Below are 23,605 nucleotides of genomic sequence, written 5' to 3'. Positions count from 1 at the left end.
GCTATAAGCTATCACCCGGCAGACACAAGACAAGAAGCCGGAACTAAAAAATATGGAACTAGTTTCTGGTCGGACAGTATTTGCGCAGCTCACGTGAGTAGAAGAGGAAATTACGTGATTATCCAAGCCTCGCTTTGGAAGACTGAAGCATTGGAACGCAAACCCGGAAATATATAAGATGTTGGAGAATTCCATGTGCACAGGTAATTAATGTCATGTAGACAGTGAGATGCTCGGGTCTGTGGAGATGATAATCTAGTACGCAGTAATACTATAAAGCTGACGTAATCAGATACCCAAGAAGATCACTTTAGATTTCATTTGCAGGAGACCCAGATTTGTATATGTTACATAATATCACATATAACATGCTGCTAATTAACTCTTTAGTGGTCTAGAATATATTAACTGCTGGTTAAATAGTTATAACTTACGTCTTCTCCTATTAGTCGTTCACTCTCCTTTTCTTCTCCATTTACAAGTGGAATTGTAACACCCAGTTATTAATTTACTCGTACATTTCCAGGAGGAATTAGGGCCTGTTCACATCAGCGTTGGCTTTCCGTTCTGGGGTTCCGTCTGAGGTTTCCGTCGGGTGAACCCCGCAACGGAAAGTGAAACTGAAACTACAGCTTCCGTTTCCGTCACCTTTGATCTCAATGGTGATGGAAACATCGCTAATGGTTTCCGTTCGTCACCATTCTGGCAGGTTTCCGTTTTAATGATGGAATCAATAGCGGAGTCGACTGATGGAAACGGAAGCTGTGGTTTCAGTTTCACTTTCCGTTGCGGGGTTCACCCGACGGAAACCTCAGACGGAACCCCGGAACGGAAAGCGAACGCTGATGTGAACAGGCCCTTACAGAAAAACTGCACAATGCAGAGCTTTATGAAATGTTGCTCCGAGATAGATTATTTTTACAGGGAATACATGTCAGGAGAGCTGTCCGGTACTATTTAAGAATAGGTGTACTTTGCGTATTAGTAAAAGACCTGTATGTCAATGTCCGTACGTTGGAAGGTGGGATGTCTGCACAACTGCGTCTCTGTTCCATATGGAGCAGACGAAAATAAATAATGTTTTTGCATAAAAAATGGCTTTAACCCCTTAATGACCAGGCCATTTTGCGCGTTAATGACCAAGGATTATTTTTTGTTTTTCCACGGTCGCATTCCAAGAGTCGTAACTTTTTTTTTATTCCGTCGACATAGCCGTATAAGGGCTTGTTTTTTGCGGGACGAGTTGTATTTTGTAATTGTACCATTTTTAGATGCTTACAATATATTGATTAACTTTTATTAACTTTTTTTTAGGAGAGAATTGAAAATAAGCAGCTATTCCAGCATTCATTTTCACGTTATAAATTTACGCCGTTTACTATGCAGCGTAAATAACATGTTAACTTTATTCTATGGGTCGGCACGGTTACGGGGATACCAAATATGTAAGGGTTTTATATGTTTTTCCTACGTTTGCACAATAAAAAGCCTTTTAGAAAAAAATTACTTGTTTTTGCATTGCCGCATTCCAAGAGCCGTAACGTTTTTATTTTTCCGTCAATGTGGCCGTATGGGGGCTTGATTTTTGCGGGCCAAGGTGTAGTTTTCATTAGTACTATTTTGGGGTACATAGGACTTATAGATTAATTTTTATTTAATTTTTTATGGGGGGAATGGGAGAAAAGAGAGAATTTTGCCGTTGTTTTTTGTTTTTTTTTTGGACGCCGTTCATCCGGCGGTTTAATTGATATGTTCATTTTATTGTTCAAGTCGTTATGATCGCGGGGATACCATATATGTGTATGTGTGATTTGTTTTGACACTTTTACTAAATAAAACCACTTTTTGGGCAAAAAAAGTCGTTTTATTTGATTTTCACTGTAATTATTTTTTTATTTTTTTTCACCAACTTTATTTAACTGATTGACTTTTTTTTTTTTAGTCCCACCAGGGGATTTCACTATGCGATCTGCTGATCGCATATATAATGCTTTGGTATACTTAGTATACCAAAGCATTATTGCCTGTCAGTGTAAAACTGACAGGCAACCTGTTAGGTCATGCCTCCGACATCGCCTAACAGGCAGATGCTGAAGGCAGACCTGGGGGTCTTTGTTGACCCCCCCGCTGCCATGGATACCCGACGGCGACCCGCGATTTGTTTGCGGGGGCGCAGATGGGGTGACAGAGGGATCTCCCTCCCTCTGTCAAACACATTAGATGCCGCTGTCACTATTGACAGCGGCATTTAATGGGTTAAACTGCCAGAATCGGAGCGCGCTTCGATTCCGGCAGTTGCAGCAGGAGCCAGGCTGTGTATAACAGCCGTGCTCCTGCCGCTGATCGCGTGGGTACAGTCTCAGTACCCGCGCCATCACAGGACGGATATATCCATCCTCCTGCGCGAACTAGCAGCTGCAGAGGACGGATATATCCGTCCTTCGGCGTTAAGAGGTTAATAATGTCACTATTTGATTATTGTATCCTTTTAAAACATTGAGATTTTTTTTATTTTTTTGTTAAGGATTGGCCTAATTTATTTTTTCGTAGCCTGGATGAGATGAGTTGCTGTCATGGAGAGAGACCGAAGAAGTGACCATTGGGACTGGAATAGCCTTCATACTCGTACGCTTCTAGAGGAACTATTCTTTGATCCTAATAGTTACATCAAAGCCCGCTCAGAAGAAAGCAAAGAGTTTTGGACCTTTTTCGAACGTTTCCAAAGATTTCAAAGTCTTAAAAAACAAAACGATAAAATAAATGAGAGGGGGCATCAGGAAGAACAAAGCCATGAGGTTATTGACCTTCCCAAGGAGTATGATCCGAGATATCGTATCAACCAGTCGATTGTTCTAAGCAGAGACGTTGAAAAAGCTCGGCATAGACATCAGGACAAGGGCCGCAAATCCAGAGATTTCCATGGCATACCTAAGGAAAAGCTAAACGAATTTAAGAAAGCCGTTCTTCACTATCTGGACTTCAGCCAGAAGCAGAGTTTTGGGAAGTTGGCCAAGCTACGGAAGGAAAGGTCAAGCTTGCCAATCTTCCAGTACAGACAAAAAATAGTCCAGATGGTCAGAGATCATCAGGTTGTGGTGGTCGCCGGAGACACTGGATGTGGAAAGTCTACTCAGGTCCCTCAGTACTTGTTGGCCGCAGGCTTTGGGCATATCGCTTGTACCCAGCCTCGTAGAATTGCTTGTATTTCATTAGCAAAGAGAGTTGGATTTGAGAGCCTGAATCAGTACGGGTCTAAGGTAAGAAGTAGTTTCCGGATGTCATTGGAGACAATTTTATACCAGAATTTTGACCTTTTAGTTTTGTATCATCCATTAGGTCGGGTACCAGATCCGCTTTGAGAGCAGCCGCTCGCCAGCCACAAGAATCGTCTTTCTGACAGAAGGTCTGTTACTGCGTCAGATTCAGAGAGACCCTGAGGTCCCTCAGTACCAGGTTCTTATAGTAGATGAAGTTCATGAAAGACATCTTCACAGTGACTTTCTGCTAGGAGTTTTACGCCAGCTGCTTCCTTTGCGGAAAGATCTGAAGGTCATTCTCATGTCAGCCACAATAAACATCAAGCTCTTCTCCGGATACTTCGAGCAGGCCCCAGTCCTCCAAGTCCCAGGGAGACTTTTTCCTATACAGGTAATAGATTAAAAGAAATGTATGTTCTGCTCGGTACACAAGCCAAGCATTCAGTGATTTTTACTGAATTTCATGTCCCAGGTCATCTACCAACCAATCCCCCAGGAGGAAACGACATCAAAGTCTGAGAAGCTGGACCCCAGACCTTACCTGCGTGTACTACAAGCCATTGACCACAAGTATCCAGTTGATGAGCGGGGAGATTTGCTTATTTTTCTCAGCGGAGTGACTGAAATCAGCAGCGTGCAGGAAGCTGTACAAGTATATGCCACCCATACTCAGCGCTGGATCGTACTTCCGTTACACAGTACCCTGTCCATTGCAGAACAAGATAAGGTTTGTTTGGATAGGATCTCTTGCATTATTCTCCTGCGGTGTCATGTGCTACCTTTGTGGAGAATTCATTGTGTATTTTATATATTTTTGCATGCTCTTTATATACTTATATGATCTATAGAGCTCATGTTAGAAACAGGTCAACATATCTGAACTTTATAGGTGCACTCACACGTGGGGTTCTTGCATTTTATTTCCGCAGAGTTATCCTACGTTGCAGAAAACGTTACAATATTTGCCTATAGGAAAAAATATTCCACAACGCAAGAACTAGAGAAATCTGTATGCGTTTCAGAATATTTTTCCCATAGGCATACATTGTAGTTTCTGCATTTTTAAGCTGCAGATATACAATGCACGTACCCTAATGGCTATTGTCCTGGTGCATCCAATATGAAAAATTAATCAACTTTGTAGATGGTTTTAATTTAAAAATATTCTATCGTTTTGCATCGTCAGCTCCTATACAAACCTATGCATCTCTATGGTAACAGACTACAAACAAACCCTGTGTAGTCTGATCCTGCAGTCATATTGCCTTCCATCTGTCCCTCACTTCTTGGCATTATAAGCATTGGGTAGGTTATCAAAAATTAGGGGACATATAGACCAGAGTATAGCTGCAGGATCAGACTACACAGGGTTTGGTTGGAGTCTGTCAACATGGAGATAAATAGGTTTGCATAGGGACTGTAGACACAAAATGCTAGGAAATATTTTATCAAGACTATTTGCAAAGTTGTTTAATAAGTTATTTAAGATGCATCTTAACAATCGAGATAGATGCGGGTCCTAAAGGTGGGAAGATCGTCTATCGGATATTTATTGTATATCCTGTGAATATGCCGCAGATTTCACCCCTTTTACATTGGATTTTTACCTGCGGATTTCCTTGCGTTTTTCCTTTGAAGCACAACAAAAAAAAAAACACTCCTATAAAATCCCCAATTGCGGGTTTTGCTGCGGAATCTTTGCGGATTTTGACTTCCTCATGGAAGTCAATGGGGAAGATCCGCACCGCAGCTCAAATTTGTTTAAATCTCAGCCGCTTGCCTTGCACTGTAATCAGCTGCGGATTGTTTTGGCGCAAATCCGCAGGAAAAATCTGCAACATTTACGCCCCGTGTGAATTTACCCTTAACATTCCTACAGATATACCAAAGGTCAAGCATCTCTGTTCTTAACAGTCCTGATGGTTGTGATATGAATGGGAGCATTACACGTCATGTGACACCAGATGCTTAGGTGTCACTATGGATCCAGTGCCGAGTTCTTCACATCTCATTCTAATACCACATTGTGCCCATTTATGACATGAACTATTTGATTTCAAAGCAAACAGTTTCATTTGTTTCTTCCATAAAATAGGTATTTGACTTGGCTCCACCTGGTGTCCGAAAATGTATAATCTCCACCAACATTGCCGAAACCTCTGTGACTATTGATGGTGTGAGATTTGTACTTGACTCGGGTAAGGAGTTTGCTCAAGAATTCTCATCCCACTTTTCGACATCAATCTGTTTCCCTGGGAAGGGATCAGTGATGTTGTTATCTATGCCTTCCAGTTTTCTTTTTCCCAGCTGCTTAATTTTGCGTGGCAACGCCATCACTGCCAACCTTACCCATTACCAATGTTCATCTTTATCACTGCAGGGAAAGTCAAAGAGATGAGTTTTGACCCCAAAGCAAAGATGCAGCGACTGCAGGAGTTTTGGATTAGTCGTGCAAGTGGCGAGCAGAGGAAAGGTCGATCCGGTAGGACGGGCCCCGGTGTGTGTTATCGCCTGTATGCAGAGTCAGACTATGATGCTTTTGCACCGTATCCTGTGCCGGAAATTCAGCGGGTAGCATTGGATGCGTTAGTCCTGCAGGTATGTGTATAGCTAGTGCAGATATTTATTATACTATGACACTTGACTAAACAGTCTATTTGCTTTACTGTCAGATGAAGAGTATGGGCCTAGGAGATCCGCGCACCTTTCCTTTCATTGAACAACCCCCCATGTCAAGCATTGAGACGGCCATTTTCTACTTACGGGACCAAGGGGCATTAGATAGCCGTGAAGAACTCACACCTATTGGAAATATGCTGGCACAGCTACCAGTGGATGTTGTTATTGGTAAGGCCTATGGGATGTCCGGGATTAGAAAAAAGGGTCTGTTTTTTTTTGTTGCAGAAACAGCGCCACTCATGTTTAGAGGCTGTGTCTGGTATTGCAGCTCATCTCCATTCTAGTTCACCCCATGGATAAGAGTTGTGCTGTTTCTGAACAAAAAGCAGACCCTTTTTACTAACCCTGGACAACCCCTTTAAGGCCGGATTCACACGAGTGTGTTTGGTCCGTGATATATGGTCCGTATGTCGGCTGCATTTCCTGGACCGAACACACTGCAGGGAGCCGGGCTCCTAGCATCATAGTTATATACGACGCTAGGAGTCCCTGCCTCGCTGCGGGACAACTGTCCCGTATTGTAATCATGTTTTCAGTACGGGACAGTAGTTCCACGGAGAGGCAGGGACTCCTAGCGTCGTACATAACTATGATGCTAGGAGCCCCGCTCCCTGCACTGTGTTCAGTCCGGGTAATGCGGCCGACATACGGACCATATATCACTGACCGAACATGCTTGTGTGAATCCGACCTAAGGGTTTTTTTGGTTACTAATTAAAATGATTATATTGTCATCGTGATCATTTTGTGTTCCCTTGCAGGAAAGATGCTCATTTTAGGTTCACTATTCAGCCTGGTTGAACCAATCTTGACCGTTGCTGCGGCCCTTAGTGTACAGTCTCCCTTTGTCCGGAGTTCAACAAACAACCCCGAGTGCTCCACAGCAAGGAAACCGTTAGAGAGCGACCATGGAGACCCCTTCACTCTGCTCAATGTTTTCAATGAGTGGATACAGGTGAGAGGGCAGATAGTAAGCTTTAACTTTAGGTGGTCGTATAAAATATTTTAGAATAGGAGAATAATTTACTTATGGTGATACAATATTGATTATAAAATGCTCTCTGGAATTATAAATTATTATATTATTATTATAAGCAAAGACATCCGAATTTCTAGCTTGTGACAATGAGTGCTTGCATGCTGGTGGGTGGGTGGCCATGCGAGAGGGTGCGCCATCTTTCCTATCTTTAGCACCTAATTGCTAGCACTGAAAAGGTTAATCTCATAGATATTTTCTAACATCTTGATATCAGGTGCTTCAGATTATCAAAACACACAATATCTCCTCTCACATGGCCTGATTCAATGTTCGTTAAAAAGCATCAACCATATATAGTCACCATTAAAAGGAACCTGTCAGCAGTTTTGAGGCCAGGGCGACATAGGGGAGGGGGGAGCGCATTTTAAACTTACCTTTTTTTCTCGGTCATGTTAGTGGCAAGACCGATGAAGTGATGTTTAATTTGGCGTGCTGGGGAAGGGGTCACTGATTCAGGACTTAATGGGCAAGTGCTCCGCAGTGCACGATACAAGCCCCGCCCCTCTGCTCTGAGTGACGGTTCTAGCGGTCTCCTGATTGGCCGCTAGAGACATCACACAGAGTGGCGCTTGCGACAGCTGCGCCAGGGGAATAAAATGTGACGCAACTTGCATGACCGAGAAATAAGGTATGTTTAAAATGTCCCTCCACTATGTCACCCCGTCAGTAGTTTTGAGGCCTCAAAAATGCTGACAGGTTCCCTTTAAAGGGGTGTCCCCCCCCCCCTATTGATCGTTCATGGCAGTTTTATCAGAAATTACATTGTTTTGTATGTTTTTATTCACTTTAGAGGAAAATGACTGCATGTGCGGCCACCCCCACCGTCAAGAGTCTCAAGACAATTGGGACACAATTTGGCCCTACGTTTAGCATATGCCATAAACGTATCCATAGGTCCCCATTCACCTGACGTATTCCAATAGAGTGTCCCTCTGGCATATGCCAACCGCTATGTGTAGGCATACTTTTTTTATGGTATGGAATAGCAGACTACGCTATTCCATATGTTGCAGCCTTACGTCCGTGGTATACATGTGGAGGATCCAAACAGGAGGTGTGAACACAGTCTTACCAGTGTCTGCCCTCCTGCTTCCTCGGAAGCCAGAAGGGAAGCAACAGGAATGGGGGAGAGGTGAGTATTTCATTTTTTTTGTCCCCACCAGTGTCTGAAAGACTTTCTAGTCCGAGGACTGGACAGTATATTTAATGCTACAACTTATTTACCGAATGTTCCTAGTTACAGCTGCACCGCTATGTCTTGTATATCCAGATAAGTGAAATGTACAGGAAGCTGAAATTGATCTAAAATAACCGAATTCTAACTGAGGAAACAAGTCAGCAGATGACTAGACAAGTAAAAACTGATTTTTATTTATTACATCAAACGATCTGATATTTGTCATCCAGATCTTGTATGGGAGATTACACCCAGTCTAGTACAAAGATCAGAGTGAGATGTGGCAGAGTAGGAAAATATTGTGCCCCAATATGTTTGCAGCGATAGGAGGAGATGCTGGAGAGACATCCCACTATATCCAGGCCTATGTGCTCCTTACACAGACATGCTACCGGTATAGTAAGAAATGTTTACATTGCCATTATAGCATATGTATAATTTTAGTCTTGTGTGCAGCATTCGTTCATTACTATTCTTTTGTGTCTTTATGCAAATTAAAGTAACCGTTGTATGTGTTCCCTCCCATATGGTGAATCAGATTAAATCAAGTCGCTCCAGTAACTCCAGGAAATGGTGTCGTCGACGGGGTCTGGAGGAACAAAGATTGTATGAGATGACAAATCTGCGGCGGCAATTCAAAGTGAGTTCCTGAAGACCTCATTACAGGGATAGACCGTTCTGAACGACGATGGATCCTGATAACGTTCTCCTCTGCAAATATGGATTACTTGTGTATTTCGGAGTACATAGAAAAGAGTGGGCCCAGTAGCAATGCTCAAAATGGGTCCCGCATTATGGTGCCAGTTTTGCCACCCAGGACAGAAGGGCTTGGTGTTTCCCCCATGACCCATGGGCAAATTCCATACCTTGTTGTTTGCTAACAATGTAGTTCCTCTTGAGCAGAGGGTCCTGCACTGGTTCTTGCCACCCTGTAGCAAAGTGTATGGGACTGGTCCCTTCTCTCCAAGGCCTTATAGCGTTCACATGTTCCGCCTCTATAGTATGTAAGCCATTTCTCGCCATTGTGATAGAGTTAAGTTTTCCCATTGCTTTGAAAAGGGGCCATGTATATACTTACCTGCCAGTCCTGTTCTGCGCTCTCATACTTTTCACAACCCTGTATTCATTGCAGTGATTCTCAGAAAACAATGTGACCACATGTACTCACGCATATCTGCAGATCCGATAAGCTACGCTGTCAGTCATTTTCAACCCATACAATAAATACACTCCGGCTACATTCACACGAACGTGGCCAACCTCGGACATGAAAAACTGCCGTTCTTCACGTCCGAGGTGCACTTGTGCCGCACCTGTGCGGGACGTGTAATCAGCCAGTGTAAAACCCCCTTAAGGCACCTGGAGATATCCAGATGTGACTGATCTGGGAAGGGGGGGGGGGGGGTTTATTTCTATTGTTTTTTTTTTTTTATCTGATTGCTACTGTTTCCCTTTACATGAGCTGGAGATCTCTAGCAGAGCTCCCACTCCACTTAAATGATTCATGTGATCCCTGACCGATTGTTTTTTTTTCGTTTAAGGGTCTACTGAAGGACCATGGGATGTTGAATGAGAGGGAGACCCGAGTAGTAGACCGGAACAGTCGCCAACGGCAGCACAAGGAACGCAAGGAGCTTCATCAACTGAAGAGAGAACATGAACACTCGGAAAAACGCAAACGAAAAGTGCTCAAGCTCCATGACCAAGATGTGGGATCTTCCAGCGATGAAGATGAAAGATCTAATAAAGACAAGAAGGACGGCGTAGATATCCAGGTGTGTGATCAGTGTTACTACCTGTCAGGGACGGCCGTGCTTATCTTCTATAACTTGACTGTAGGGATGTCACGAAACCATAATTTGGACTTGGATGCCGATACTTAGAGTAGTATTGCGATACTCGACAACAAAACGATACTTTGCCAACAAATAAAAAAAAAAACACAGAAATGTCCTTCCGTTTTCTGATGTGAGGGACCTGGTGTTATCAATTTTGAACCTCCATGTGCCTCACATTAATTGTAATTACCACCATCATGTACCTCACACATTAACCCAATGTTGCCCGTTATGACTGAGCAAGGTACTTGATGGGATCACTTACTATAATTATAATAGGCAACATTGAGTTAATCTGTGAGGGAAATGATGGGGTTAATTAATATTAGGCCTTATTCACATGGCTGTGTTTGGTCCTCGATATACGGATCTTATGTCGCCTGCATTTCCTGGACCGACCGCAGTTCAGGAAGCCGGGCTCCTAGTATCAGTTATCTGTGATTCTGGGAGTCACTGCCACCCCACACGAATACTGTCCCGTAATGTCATCATGTTTTGAGTAAGGGACAGTATTCCTGCAGGGAGGCAGGGACTCACATCCTCATGGATGACTATTATGCTAGGAGCCCGTCTTCCAGAACTGTGTTCGGTCCGGGAAATGCGGGCGACATACGGTCCACAGCTATGTGAATAAGGCCTAATAGTAATTAACCCCATCATTTCACTCACAGATTAACCCACTGTTGCCCATTATAGTAAGAGATCCCATCAAGTAGCTCGCTCACAGACATAATGGACAACATTGGGCTAATTTGTGAGGTACATGATGAGGTTAATTGAGGCACATAGAGGTATCTAAATTCATAAAACCATGTGCCTCACATTAATAATAAGTGACCATCATTTCCCTCACATAATGGCAACATTGGGGTTAATGTGGGTCACATTAACCCAAATGTTCCCCAATGCTGGCTGCAAAAAATACTAGTGCCTACTCTATTACCTTTATTTCAATCTTTTGCTCTGCTGTAACTAATACCTGCCTGGGGCTGGTCTGTCACTACACTGCAGCGCAGTCCTGAATCCACACAAGTGACGTGGGCGACACAGGCACGTCGTCAGGAACCCGCTGCCTGTGCCGCTCGCAACATTCTTCTCACTCCCCCTTCTCACATACTCAGATTATCATTGGTGGCAGTAGAGAAAGGAGGGAGGAACGGTCCTCCCTCCTAATGTGACGCGGCCGGCACTAATGACGAGCGGGGTGGTCACTGAAGGAAGAAAACATCACGGGCGCTGCACATTGCCATGTTCTCTTCATTTATTTCAATACTAAGCTGTGCGGCCGCACAGCTTAGTATAGAAATACATAAATTGACAATATTGAACCGTTTTCCCCCGCACAGCATCAAAATGGTATTGAAATTTCGATGCATCCCTACTTGATTTTAGTAAATATTAGCCTGAAGATCCTGCCCTGGTGTCCTCTGACCATATCCACACATATTGCAAATGTGTGCCTATGTTAAAGGGTTAGGTCATATGAATGTCATAGAGCGGGGAGAAACAAGCAGCGACTCTCGCTCTGGCGGTCTTGAACCGTCCATGTGTTACTCGTTTTAATAGTCACGTGAAAAACTACATTTTGTGAGGATGTGAGAAGCCAGACCCACAGCGATCAATGTGAATTGTGGTTTCCTAACCAGGACATCCCCTTTAATGATGACTGTTGTAACTTGTACTTTTATAGCTGTAGATAATTCATATATAGTAACATTACTGTTCTGCCTGTGGTTATCGTCATATTTAGTAACGTATTTCTCCAGGATGTAAAGTTTAAACTCCGTCACAATGTCCATGAGCTACGAGAAGTGTCTGGCGCTGGTGATGAGTTATCAACAAAACAGCTGTCCTTGCTGAAACTTATTGTATGCCACGGCCTGTACCCGCAGCTGGCACTTCCAGATAGCTTCAATAGCTGCCGCAAAGACTCTGATCAGGTAGGTTCGTCTTTTCGGAGGTGAATTTATGTAGCCGCTACACATTTATAAAAATTGGTTCATTTAAGACATCATTTACAAGCGGGTGGACCTGACTTCTTACATCCATTAATCTGTACTATAGATATTAAATGTTTCTGTGGGATATATTGATGGCCTATCCTTAGGACAGGTTAGCAGTTTGTGATTGGTGGGCTATCCCACTCATCAGTAGAAAGCGACAAAGCGCCACTCTCGTCTATGAGGCTGTATCTGGTACTGCAGCTCACTTGAATGGAAGAAAATCAAAAGAGAGTCTCTTTTTAGAAAATCAAAATCACAGGTTTGTACACCAGAATGCTCACCAGATTTTGTGGTGCGTAACTCCGGCATAATTCTGTAAATCGCTTATCTCAAGGTGGTTTGCTCCTTTAGATAAAACATGGCTGTTACTCCAACCCTCAGGTTACTCATTCACAGAGGAAACAGTTGCAGAATAAAAACCACAGGATCAAAGGAAAAAACATGATTAGCGGGCGCTGCCACCGCAGGATGCAAATGATAAGAATGCCGATATAATGCAATGTGATGAGCAGTTAGGAGTATCGGATCCCATAAGTAAAATATCTGCTACAGAGGCCGATGAGGACCAACACACCATCAACACAGAGAAGAAAGAGACACCAGTAAAATAAAGACGAGGAAAAGCCAATCCGCATGAGGACGAAAACTTCCAAAAGGAGATTGTTGTAAAAGTGTGGGGAAATTTTTCTAGACTAAATATGCATAAAAAGTAGAAGTAACTAAATAAGGCTGCGTTCACATCTGCGCCAGGGCTCCGTACATGGGCTCCGTCTGAGATTTCCGTCAGGGGAACCCATGAACGGAACCCTGACTAAAACAAACCTATGGTTTCCGTTTGCATCACCACTGATTTCAATGGTGACGGATCCGGTGCTAATGGTTTCCGTTTGTCACCGTTGTTTAAGGGTTCCGTCGTTTCTACGGAATGAATAGCGCAGTCGACTACGGTATTGATTCCGTCAAAACGACGGAACCCTTGCACAACGGTGACAAACGGAAACCATTTGCACCGAATCCGTCACCATTGAAATCAATTTCAGTCAGGGTTCCGTTCATGGGTTACCCTGACGGAAAGCTCAGACGGAACCCGTGAACGGAGCCCCGATGCAGATGTGAACGAAGCCTAAGACCTCCTGGTGATATTGGGGAGATTGATTAATACTGTTTTAAATATAGTATAACACTAGACCAGACAGGCAGAATCTGCGACAAATTTATCACAGTAGCGCAGGCTTCATGAGAAAAATGGCGCATCTTGCTACATCTGTTAGGCACATTTTTTTTCTCCGGAAATTCTTAGCTGGCGCACTTCATCAGTATTTTGTGCCAAGAAAATGGCTCACGCTGTTAATAAATCTGCCGCTTTATCTCTAAGCCACGCCTCTTTTTTCAACACTTTTCAAGAGGTGCAAAAAGTGTCTTAAACACTTAATAAATTTGAGGCATGGCATTTACAACAGTTTTTGGTGCAATTTTTGCCAGAATTCTGGCACATTTAGAAAATTCTTACAATGGATATCGTAGGTTAACAGGGAATTCTACATATCCACATATCCATTGAAACCACTCGTTTATTAATCAATTATAATTTTTATTTATGTATTATTCTTTATGAATTTTTCTTCTATAAAGCTTTCCTCACACTTTTGGAACAATCTCCTTTTCCACAGGATATGCCATAAATGTCTGAAATATTTGGGTTCCCACCTCTGGGACCTGCACCTATCTCCAGAACAGGAAGATGAGCTGAAGTGCTATACTCCACCACAAGGGCGGCGCTGTGTTGGGTATTGCAGTAAATGAGCTGTGGCTTTTTTTTCTTTCTGCTCATCAGTAGGGGTCCCGGGTGACTACAATCAATCATTAATAATGGATATAGGTGCTGTAACAATATATTATTGACAATAATTGTAAATATAATTCCGATTTTTATTTGAGGGTTCATTATTGTTAAGTGCATTCTGATTTTTTTATGTTTTTGCAGGTTTTTCACACGAGGACTAAGCAGGGTATTGTCTTACACCCAACATCAGTCTTCTCTAGTAATCCTGAGCTGCTTCAAGTAGAGAGCGATAGAGAAGAGGCTGCTCCAAATGGTAGTTTTTCAATTTCTATGCTATCTTATACATTTCATACAAAATAATTTGGTAGGTAACACTGACATGGAGAAAGAAAAAGAGAAGCTGGAAAGGACTGATGCGGAAACCATGTTTTGTGTACAGAAATAGAGGAGAGATAATTCAGATGTAGAGAGAAAAGCCAGAAGAGAAGTATAATAAATGTGATAATAAGGCTAGGGCTCCATGGTGACTCTCGGTTGTCAATGTTTCCCTGAAGGGTAAAAGTTGTGTGACAATCAATGTAAACATTGGGTAAGATTGATAATAATGATAACGTAAGAGCATAAAGAAGTCTTTAGGCCCAATGGTTGTGAAGCCAATTTGGGCTAGTGGAGATTATTCTTGACACGTCCTCTGAGGGCCGGTCCAACACTAGATCTAGGACACTGTGGATATAGGACGCAGATTAATAATAATAATCTTTTTATATATATATATATATATATATATATATATATAGAGCCAACATATTACGCAGCACTTTACAATTCAGGGGGTACATTGTACAGACCATATCAGACATTACATATTGCCAAAACTAATTTACTAATTCATACAAGAGGAGTGAGGACCCGGATCACAAGAGCTTACAATCTATGAGGAAATAAGGGAGACACAAAATCATGCAGGAAGTCATTGGTTAGATGCTAAGAGGATGGGGGGAGATCTAAAGGATACGCAGGGGATGTAATAAAGACAGGGGAAGATGAGGCTTCTTTATTGTGTTCCAAGATACATGTACAGCCTTGTCCACCTGCGCTTCTAGATGCAGAAATGTTATAACATATGAATTATTAATCACTCATTTCTTCCCATAGACTCCAGTAACAAAGGACGGAGCCGCAAGCACCAAATTGTGGGTTTTGTTTCACTTCTGGAGACTAACAAACCATATTTGGTGAACTGTGTGAGATTGCCAGCTTTGCAGGTGAGTCTTACTAAATACGGATACTCTTAAAGGCCATGTCCACCTTTTATGGCTCCAATAGTCTGAAATAAAAAACGGAGCAAGTTCTCAAATAGTCTTGATTAAAAATCTCCTACCGTTTTTGTCTACAGCACTAATGCAAGTTTCTGTGTTTCCATGGTAACAGACTACAAACAAACCCTGTGTAGTCGGATCCTGCAATCATACTCTCTGCCGTCTGACCCTTATTTCTTGCTCATCTACTGAATGTAGGTGAGCAAGAAGTAGAGGACAGATGAAAGGTTGTATGACTTCAGGATCAGACCACACAGGGTGTCTAGGATTTCTGTCTCCATGGCGACACATAGGTCTGCATAGGAGATGTAGACCCAAAACCGCAGGGTATTGTTACTGGGGAAAAAAAAAAGTAGAAAACAAGCAAATGGAAGCAGAGGCACCGCATCCATCATTGTGACTCTAAGGGCCAAGGGTTATAGCTGCTTACATAGAAATCAATGAAAACAGCTGCATCCAGGTGAGAGCGAGTCTTATCACGTTTTAATGATGGCGGTCGGTTAGCCATATTTATCCCGCAGATACTGTCCGCACCAACAGTTGTAGAAGAGGGAGCATGGCCATGTATAAATATAGGTATGAACTTATATGCAGCACTTTTCACCAACAGAATAATCGTTAGGAGACTTTCCTCTGTTTGATTGAGAAGTGTTGGAACCTTTTTGAATATTTTTATGGACGCAGGGTCTTCTACTATTGGCCCGCTCCTTGGACACTAATGCTGACTGTTGCCGAATTGTGTGTGACGGCTGGATAGAGCTGAACGCTGAAGATCCTGAAGGAGCCCTTCATCTCATCTCTGAGGCTGTCCGTGTGCGACTAGCTTGGGAGAAAGTGTTGCGCTCCCGGTTGGAAAACAAATCCAGTAGGCGAGACCCTGATGAGGATGACAGTAGGAGGAGGAGACGGGAGATCGATGATTTAGGCCGGCGGCTCGTGGATTTTGTGCGCTCAGAGGTGAGGTGTGTGCTGATGTTTTCCTCTTACAGTAGTGCAGTGTTTGGTGGGAGTTCAATTCTGGTCTCTGAGTCAGCGATCCAATTCATTTTAGGATGGAGATCAGGGATTGGTGCAGGCCAGTCAACTCCTTCCGAGCAAGATGTGTCCATCAGACAGATGGTCAAGCAGAATTAGGATGAGGCAGACCCTGAAATTTTGAAACTTCTATTTTGGAGCTGTAGTTTCCCATATAAGACAATAAAGGCTTATAGGAGAATTCCAGCAAAATACATTTATGCCATATAATTGTCAGAGATGCATGAAAAGGGATCGAGAGAGAATGTGGGTTACGTGTCCCCCATTGCTACCCTGAAGCCCCACCAAAGTGGGAGTACTTATATGAAAGATGCAGAAAACGGGAGGGCAGCCCATAGACTCCGCCCACTTCGATCCAGCTTGGGGGCAGAAACCCCCGTTCTCCTACCAATCAGACATTTATGGCATAAATGTCTTTCAGTGGAATACTCCCTCCGCAAGATATGCTATAGATGTCTGATCGAAGTAAATCCCACCTCTGGCACATGCACCGTTGTCGAGAACATCTATGCAGCTCTCTATTCACTTCAATGGGAGTTAAGCACTTTGCTGTTTTTGTAACTCCCATAGAACAGAATGGAGAGAGACGCGCATAATGCATGGCCACCCCTCTATTAATTCACAGCCTTGTGAGGTGGGACGGGGTCACGGGAGGTCATAGCAACCGCATTGTCTGAACAATTCAATGATAAATTCAGCTCTACTGCATCTGTATTGCTGAGTGGAGTTGGTTTGTTTAAAGGGAATGTGTCGCAAATTAAACCTTTTTTTTTAAGTGTCGTTACTTATTTCTATTATATTTTTTACGTTTTTTGCTGTATTATTTTTTTTTTCCCGTATGGTGGAAAGTATTAAAAATTAAATAATAATTTGACATGTTGGCCACCAGGGGGAGCACTTCCCAGAATTACAGCAAGGTGAATAAGGCAAAGCAACCTGACTCACAGCTGCTGTAAATGTGGGAGGGAACCTCACCCCCCTCTCACAAGCCAGGTAAAGGTGTCTTCAAATTGCTAAGCAGTGTCCGGCAGCCATATTGGGTGTGATTCTGCAGCTGGAAGAAGTTCTAGGACACACCAAAAGGCTAAGTGTATGTTCACACGCTTACTAAACAAAGGGAAAACCGCTCCTGATTTTCAGCCATTTTTTTATCAAACTCGCGTTTTTTAACGGCCGTTTTTGGAGCTGTTTTTCTATAAAGTCAATGAAAAACGGCTCCAAAAAGTCCCAAGAAGTGATGTGCACTTCATTTTGGTCGGGTGTCTTTTTACGTGCCGTTTTTGGAAAACGACCACGTAAAAAATGCCCTGTCGGAACAGAACGCCGTATTTCCCATTGAAACCAATGGGCAGATGCTTGTAGGCGTTCTGCTTCCGATTTTTCAGCTGAAAACATTGTGTGTGAACACACCCTTAGGGTATGTGCACACGCTAACTGCATTTACGTCTGAAATGACGGAGCTGTTTTCAGGAGAAAACAGCTCCTTCATTTCAGACGTAATTGCTCGTACTCGCGTTTTGCGAGGCGTCAATTACGGCCGTAATTTGGAGCTGTTCTTCATTGAATTCAATGAAAAACGGCTCAAATTACGTCCCAAGAATTGTCCTGTATATAAGTGTCCTGCACTTCTTTGCCGAGGCTGTTATTTTACGTGCCGTCTTTTGACAGCGACGCGTAAAATTACTGGTCGTCGGCACAGTACGTCGGCAAACCCATTCAAATGAATGGGCAGATGTTTGCCGACGTATTGGAGCCGTCTTTTCAGGTGTAAATCGAGGCGTAAAACACCTCGTTTACGCCTGAAAATAGGTCGTGTGAACCCAGCCTTAGAATGATGAAAGTAAAGTGAATGACTTTTCAGTTGACCGGTTCACACGCCGTGTATTTGACATGTTTTTTTTTTTGCACATTTTACGTGCAAAAAAACCACATAAAAAACGCTTGATTACACTTGATTTTGCGTGTTTGGGGGATGTGTGTGTGTGTGTGTTCTCGCCGCTGATTCTTCAAAACAGCTGATAAGCGGCTATGAAGTATCAGCAGCGCCCGTGCACACTCCGCTCTGCCACACACACACTCACACAGGAAAAGTCTTAAAGGGGTAGTCCAGGAAAATATGGCGCCGCACCTGTTGTGTGTGGTATTACAGCTCTGTCCTATTCACTTCAATGGAGGTGAACTGCAATACCAGACAAAACCTGAGGACAGGTGCGGCGCTGTGTCTCCAATCCGGACACCCCTTCTGTCCTGAGATGACCCGACGGGGGAGGCGGGTGTCAGAGCCACCCACCGCCATCACCGCAGACAGAACCACACAACTATGGCATGAGGGCAGGGCTTGTCCTGAGTGCACTGTCTCTTGTTATGGACAGAGTTATAGTCACATGAACCCCGTCTGATGAACCGGTAACCTAGGTCCGATCACATGACAGAGGGGGTCACCAAAAACCCTGTGCACCCTCAGCCCGTCCATCCAGCCCTTTCCTGGTTATATCTGCGTCTGGGAAAGCTGGGTGACCACCATTACCCCTCATACTGGAGTGTTTAGGGATGTGACTAATGAACCTCTTCACACTCCAGTAGGAGGGGTAATGGTGGTCACCCAGCTTTCCCAGACCCCTGAACGGTAAATTTCTCTAGTTGTCCTGAGACTGTTTGGGGATGTGACTAATGAACCTCTCAGTCTCAGCACAACTAGAGAGATTTATCGTTCAGGGGTCTGGGAAAGCTGGGTGACCACCATTACCCCTCCTACTGGAGTGTGTTTGGGGATGTGACTAATGAATCTCACACTCCAGTAGGAGGGGTAATGGTGGTCACCCAGCTTTCCCAGACCCCTGAACGATAAATCTCTCTAATTGTGCTGAGACTGAGAGGTTCATTAGTCACATCCCCAAACAGTCTCAGCACAACTAGAGAGATTTACCGTTCAGGGCTTTCCCAGTACAGTTTCATCGTGTGCCCTTCACACAAGGGAGGGAGGGGGGGGCCGTCGGGGGAGGGGGGGGGGCGTTGTGGAGGGGCCGTCGGGGGAGGGGGGGCGTCGGGTGGGGGGGCCCGTCGGGGGTCACGAGAGCGGGGGTCTGTGAGGTAGAGAGTGGGACATGCAGAGACACACATCTTACCTGCAGTGCAGCTGGTCTTCAAGATGGCGCCTGCTCTCTCCCTGCAAACAGCTGCTCTGCTCTGTGTGACTCTGACCTGCGTCTGCGCAGGACAGAGCCATAGTGCAAAGTCAATGGGACGGCTCCCATTCATTGACTCCTATGCACTGTAGCTGCCGTATTCCATCTCTGTATGTGTCGTTAATCGACACATACAGAGATGAAAAACAAAATGGCAGCCCCCATAGTGAAGTAAAAGTTAGAAAAAAGAAAAAAGTAAAAAACAAACACACACATAAATAAAAGATTTTATAATAAAACACTAAATGCAAATTGATATCAAAATTTTTTTTTTCGGGACACCTTTCCTTTAAGTGCTTACTTGTGGTATGAACTCTGTACTTTACTGTGACCCATTACAGCGTATTTCTGATTCCTCTGCAGGTAATGTATAGTATGAGGCGTCTTGCAGTTCTAGAAGCCCAGAACCTTTATGTGGGACCTCAGACCGTTACCGACAATCACAATTTAAAGGGCTTGTTCAGCACCGAGGAGATGAAACCAGATGCTGTGAAAGGAGGATACTGTGTAACGACTTTCTTGACATATAATTGTTTGCGGGTAAGTGGGAGAAATATTTCCAGCGGCGCTCATAGCCTGCAACAAAAATCAGACTCAACTATTTATATAGGAACTGGACAAATTCAAGGAGTTTTGCTTGAAGTGTTCCAAAGCTACATGTAGTGATGTCATTACTCTAGACCGAGCTATCTCATTGTATTCAAGAATATATATATATATTGGGCCCAGGAGCAGGATCGGGTTATAGGGACATGTGCCATAGGACCTCCACCACCTTTGGGACCTAAACAGCGTTCATATGTGGCAACCTCTCCTATATGTGGCTGCAAATAAGATGTAAAGCGCTCAATATTGTAATATGTATAAATCATTGCAGAACAATAATCTCCTAAACGGATGGAGCCACACTCACCAAATCGAGTTGTGCAATGAACAGGCACAACTCTGGGATACATATAGGTAGGGGGCTGGTCCTCCGATTGGCATGGTTGCTGCTGTACCGGCAGACCTTTAGTATGACACCAATGGAGATCATCCAATGGAAAGAAGGGGGAAAAAATCAGGATCTAACGGGCCTCAGCAGTGGATTAGAAGGTGCAGAGGGATCATGAGATCATAAAAAACATTTATTTAGCGAACGTGCAATGCGTTTCGTGGTCGTTCTGACCTCATCATCGTTCCGACCTGAGTACAAGGTCAAAATGACTTTGAAGCGAGTTGTACGTTAACTAGATGGTTTTTATGATCCTTCCGCTGCTTCTAACCCATTGCTGGCACCAGTTAGATCCTGCTTTTTCCCCCTTTTGTCCGGTGCATGATCTCTCTAGGTCTTGAACACGAGGTCTGCAGGTGCGTTTTTCTGTTGGATGATCTATATGTGGCTGCGACAGGGAGTCCGATGGGGGCCCTACCACCAACATTTTATCGCAGTGGCCTCCACTAACCTTAAGGAGCTTCCCGCTTTGTCTCTGTATACAAGCATGTAGCAGAGTCTTGTACTGAATATTATAAACCGTTACATAGTCCTTACTAGCTTTAGATTCATTCTGTTTGGGCTCATCTAGATATTTGTGTATCTTATTTATATCACTTGATACACTGTATTAGTAGTAGTGCATGTAGCTGCTATATTATAGTGTCTGATTATGTGTGTATTGTTATCAGAGTGACACCGATTTCTACAGTGACTGTCTGCGCACGTTCTGGACCTGTCCTCGCTGTGGTCTGTACATGCCGTTCACTCCTCTGGAACGTATGGCTCATCAGAACAGCTGCAAGGAAGAGGAAACTTCCCAGGGTATGTTACATATATAGGAAGCTGATAAGTGTGAGCTCGTTGCATTTTCACTGTTACAGTTTCAGACATCGACTACCGCATAATATTTCTTCTAAGTCCACATAAAATTAGATTTATTTTTCAATGTATTTTTTTTATACAAATTACATTGTAATAAACAACAATCCAGCTCAGAGATTGATTCTCCCCATAAATCCCATGCAATTATATAACGTTAAAGAGAACCTGTCCTCATATCCAGAGCCCCTTAACCGCCGCCATAGTGTTATACAGGATGAAAAAGGCTTCTAAATATATCACTCTCTGGAATGTCCCTTGCAGCATAAAGGAAAAAATAAAGTTAGAAAAGTAGCACACATGACCTGCTGTTACAGCGGCACCCAGCGCAGATGGAGCAGAGGCCAGTACACTTCGCTTCACTGCGTGTGCATTAGACGCTGCTGGAGCAGACGGTAATGACGTATCCTGGCTTAAACCAGGACTGAATGACTCCTGAGGAGACCGGGACTACCCCCATGACTCTTCTCAGGTAGCGCGCTACTTTATAACTTTATTTTTTTTTAGGGACATTTCAGAGAGGGACATCTTTAGAAACCTCTTATCATCCTGTACAACTATATGGCTGCCGTTTAGGGGCTGTATATGTGATGATGAGCCACCACTCGAGGGAGCTTAGGAGTTTACAGTGCATTGTATTTTTGAGTGTAACTTAAAAACTAACATTATGCAACTCAACACAATTCTAAAACTTAGACCACCGCAGCAGATATAGAAAAAGGCACATTCCATCACACCTCCTCATCCAGTCACACGTTGCGGATCTGAAGGTGTCCAGCCATTCCTCTTTGAAACTCCAACACCATGTAGTAGGCGTCAAACACTGTATTTGTCTTGCAGCTGTCTTGATCATACTGCTGGGTGTTGTAGTCCTACTGGACTAAAGTAGGTCGTTTCACCAAAATCACTCCTCCACCGGACTGTAGAGACCTTAAAGACGATCAGACATCGAGCAGCACCGCTCTATTGATGATGTCCTAGTAAAAATGTTTAATCGTACTTACAAGGTATAAAATAAAAACACATCGATAATATTAAACGAAGCTTCTACTGCTATAAAGATATATTAAGAAATTATTAGCACACCGTTTTTGACCTATTTATATATTTAAAAAAATATTCAAGGGTAGACAATCACTTTAACAATGAATATTCTGATAAAATAATGAAATGTTTTTTTTTCTTGTCCAGCAGAGGCTGAAGACCCAGAAACCAAGGTGTCATCGGTGACCTCTCTACACAAGCCGTACCACTGTGATGTGTGCGACAAGGACTTGGTGCTGACCCCCACTGAGATCCTCAAACACAAGAAGCAGCATTTGACCTTGTAGGACAAATACGATGTGGGAATAAACACACCTGAATCCTCCGCCCCCCTGTTAGACTGCATATGTTCTCTCTCCCAAATATTATCACGCCACCTGACGTCTTAGTCAGCATATCATTCTTATCAACCGCAGCCTTGGCCGGCTTATCAAACAGAAGTTAAGTATTTAAATGTCATAGACGTCATGTCGGCGATCAGATCCGTGTCTGCTGCTACCATGAAACTGCTGTACTCGGTGCTCCTGGTACCTTTCTTCTTCGGGGGGCTTCTTGCTCTGTGCCCCACATCAGCCAACCTGCTAAACGATGATGGTGAGAAGCTCTGTGCCCGTATGTTTGAACACAGCAATATTTACTTTGACCAGTCCTGTGGTGGTGCCTACCTAGATGCCAAGACTGGTGATGACTTCCCTTACATGCCACTGGGATGGGGAAGCAAGATTTCATCCTTGGTAGTTTCAAGTCGTTGCAGCCTAAAAGTGTGGAGTAAATCGGGCAAGTTGGGCAACAACCGTACCTTTAGTGCTGGAGTGGTCTATCAGTTAAAGGACTACACTAATGGACTTTTCGGAAACTGGAATGATTCCATCCAGTCTTATTACTGTACATGCACCTAACGAGATACAAGATGACTCCTGGGCAATGCCAGACTGATGATGGTGGCTCAATAAAGGTCCATCTTCTCTGTCTTGTAGTTATGTTTTTGATTATTTACCATCTTTACCAAGGGAGATTGGGGACGGAGGGGAAGTTCGCTCATTTTTTTGTATCACATATTGACTCTCATAATTAAAGAGGCAAGTTTTTCATCTTTCAGGAACAGCGCCACTGTTGTCAATGGGCTGTGCCAGGTATTGCAGCTCATCCCCATTCAAGTGAATAGGGCTGTGCTGCAATATCAGACACAGATCATGGACATCAGTTGTGTTTTTTCTGTAGAATTTTTTATTTAATCTTATACAACCCCTTTTATAGAAGCTTTCTGACCAAATCTTATAAGGGTATCGTTGATAAGATAAGACAATATAAACCCAGAACTCCAGTTGCAGTAAAACTTGGTTGCTGAATTCAGATTTACCATGACTGCAGCATTGGATTTGTATAGTCTT

General features: G+C 43.5%; 1 protein-coding gene and 1 pseudogene across 5 annotated transcripts; both read left to right on the top strand.

The window, feature by feature from the left end:
* Positions 1–131: 131 nt before the first annotated feature.
* DHX34 (DExH-box helicase 34) lies at positions 132–22,663 on the top strand. 5 transcript variants are annotated; one of them, XM_075836043.1, is made up of 17 exons: positions 132–203; positions 2,525–3,257; positions 3,337–3,648; positions 3,730–3,984; positions 5,353–5,455; positions 5,638–5,855; positions 5,930–6,104; positions 6,698–6,891; positions 8,691–8,792; positions 9,694–9,927; positions 11,757–11,930; positions 13,978–14,089; positions 14,932–15,041; positions 15,780–16,052; positions 19,679–19,855; positions 20,981–21,113; positions 22,365–22,663. In XM_075836043.1, exons 2-17 carry the CDS (start codon positions 2,574–2,576, stop codon positions 22,499–22,501), a joined length of 3,393 nt encoding a protein of 1,130 aa, XP_075692158.1. In that variant the 5' UTR covers positions 132–203; positions 2,525–2,573; the 3' UTR covers positions 22,502–22,663. The 5 variants fall into 5 exon arrangements, with proteins under 5 accessions (XP_075692158.1, XP_075692153.1, XP_075692159.1 ...); XM_075836038.1 differs by having other exon boundaries at positions 22,362–22,663; XM_075836042.1 differs by having other exon boundaries at positions 140–203; positions 2,551–3,257; positions 22,362–22,663.
* Positions 22,664–22,681: 18 nt separating this feature from the next.
* LOC142660010 (syncollin pseudogene) lies at positions 22,682–23,113 on the top strand (annotated as a pseudogene).
* The last annotated feature ends 492 nt before the right edge of the window (positions 23,114–23,605 follow it).

This window comes from Rhinoderma darwinii, chromosome 8 (genome assembly GCF_050947455.1).
Source record: "Rhinoderma darwinii isolate aRhiDar2 chromosome 8, aRhiDar2.hap1, whole genome shotgun sequence".
Lineage (NCBI taxonomy): Eukaryota > Metazoa > Chordata > Amphibia > Anura > Rhinodermatidae > Rhinoderma > Rhinoderma darwinii.
Note: the sequence above shows the minus strand (reverse complement) of the source record. Positions and strands in the feature narration are given on the sequence as shown.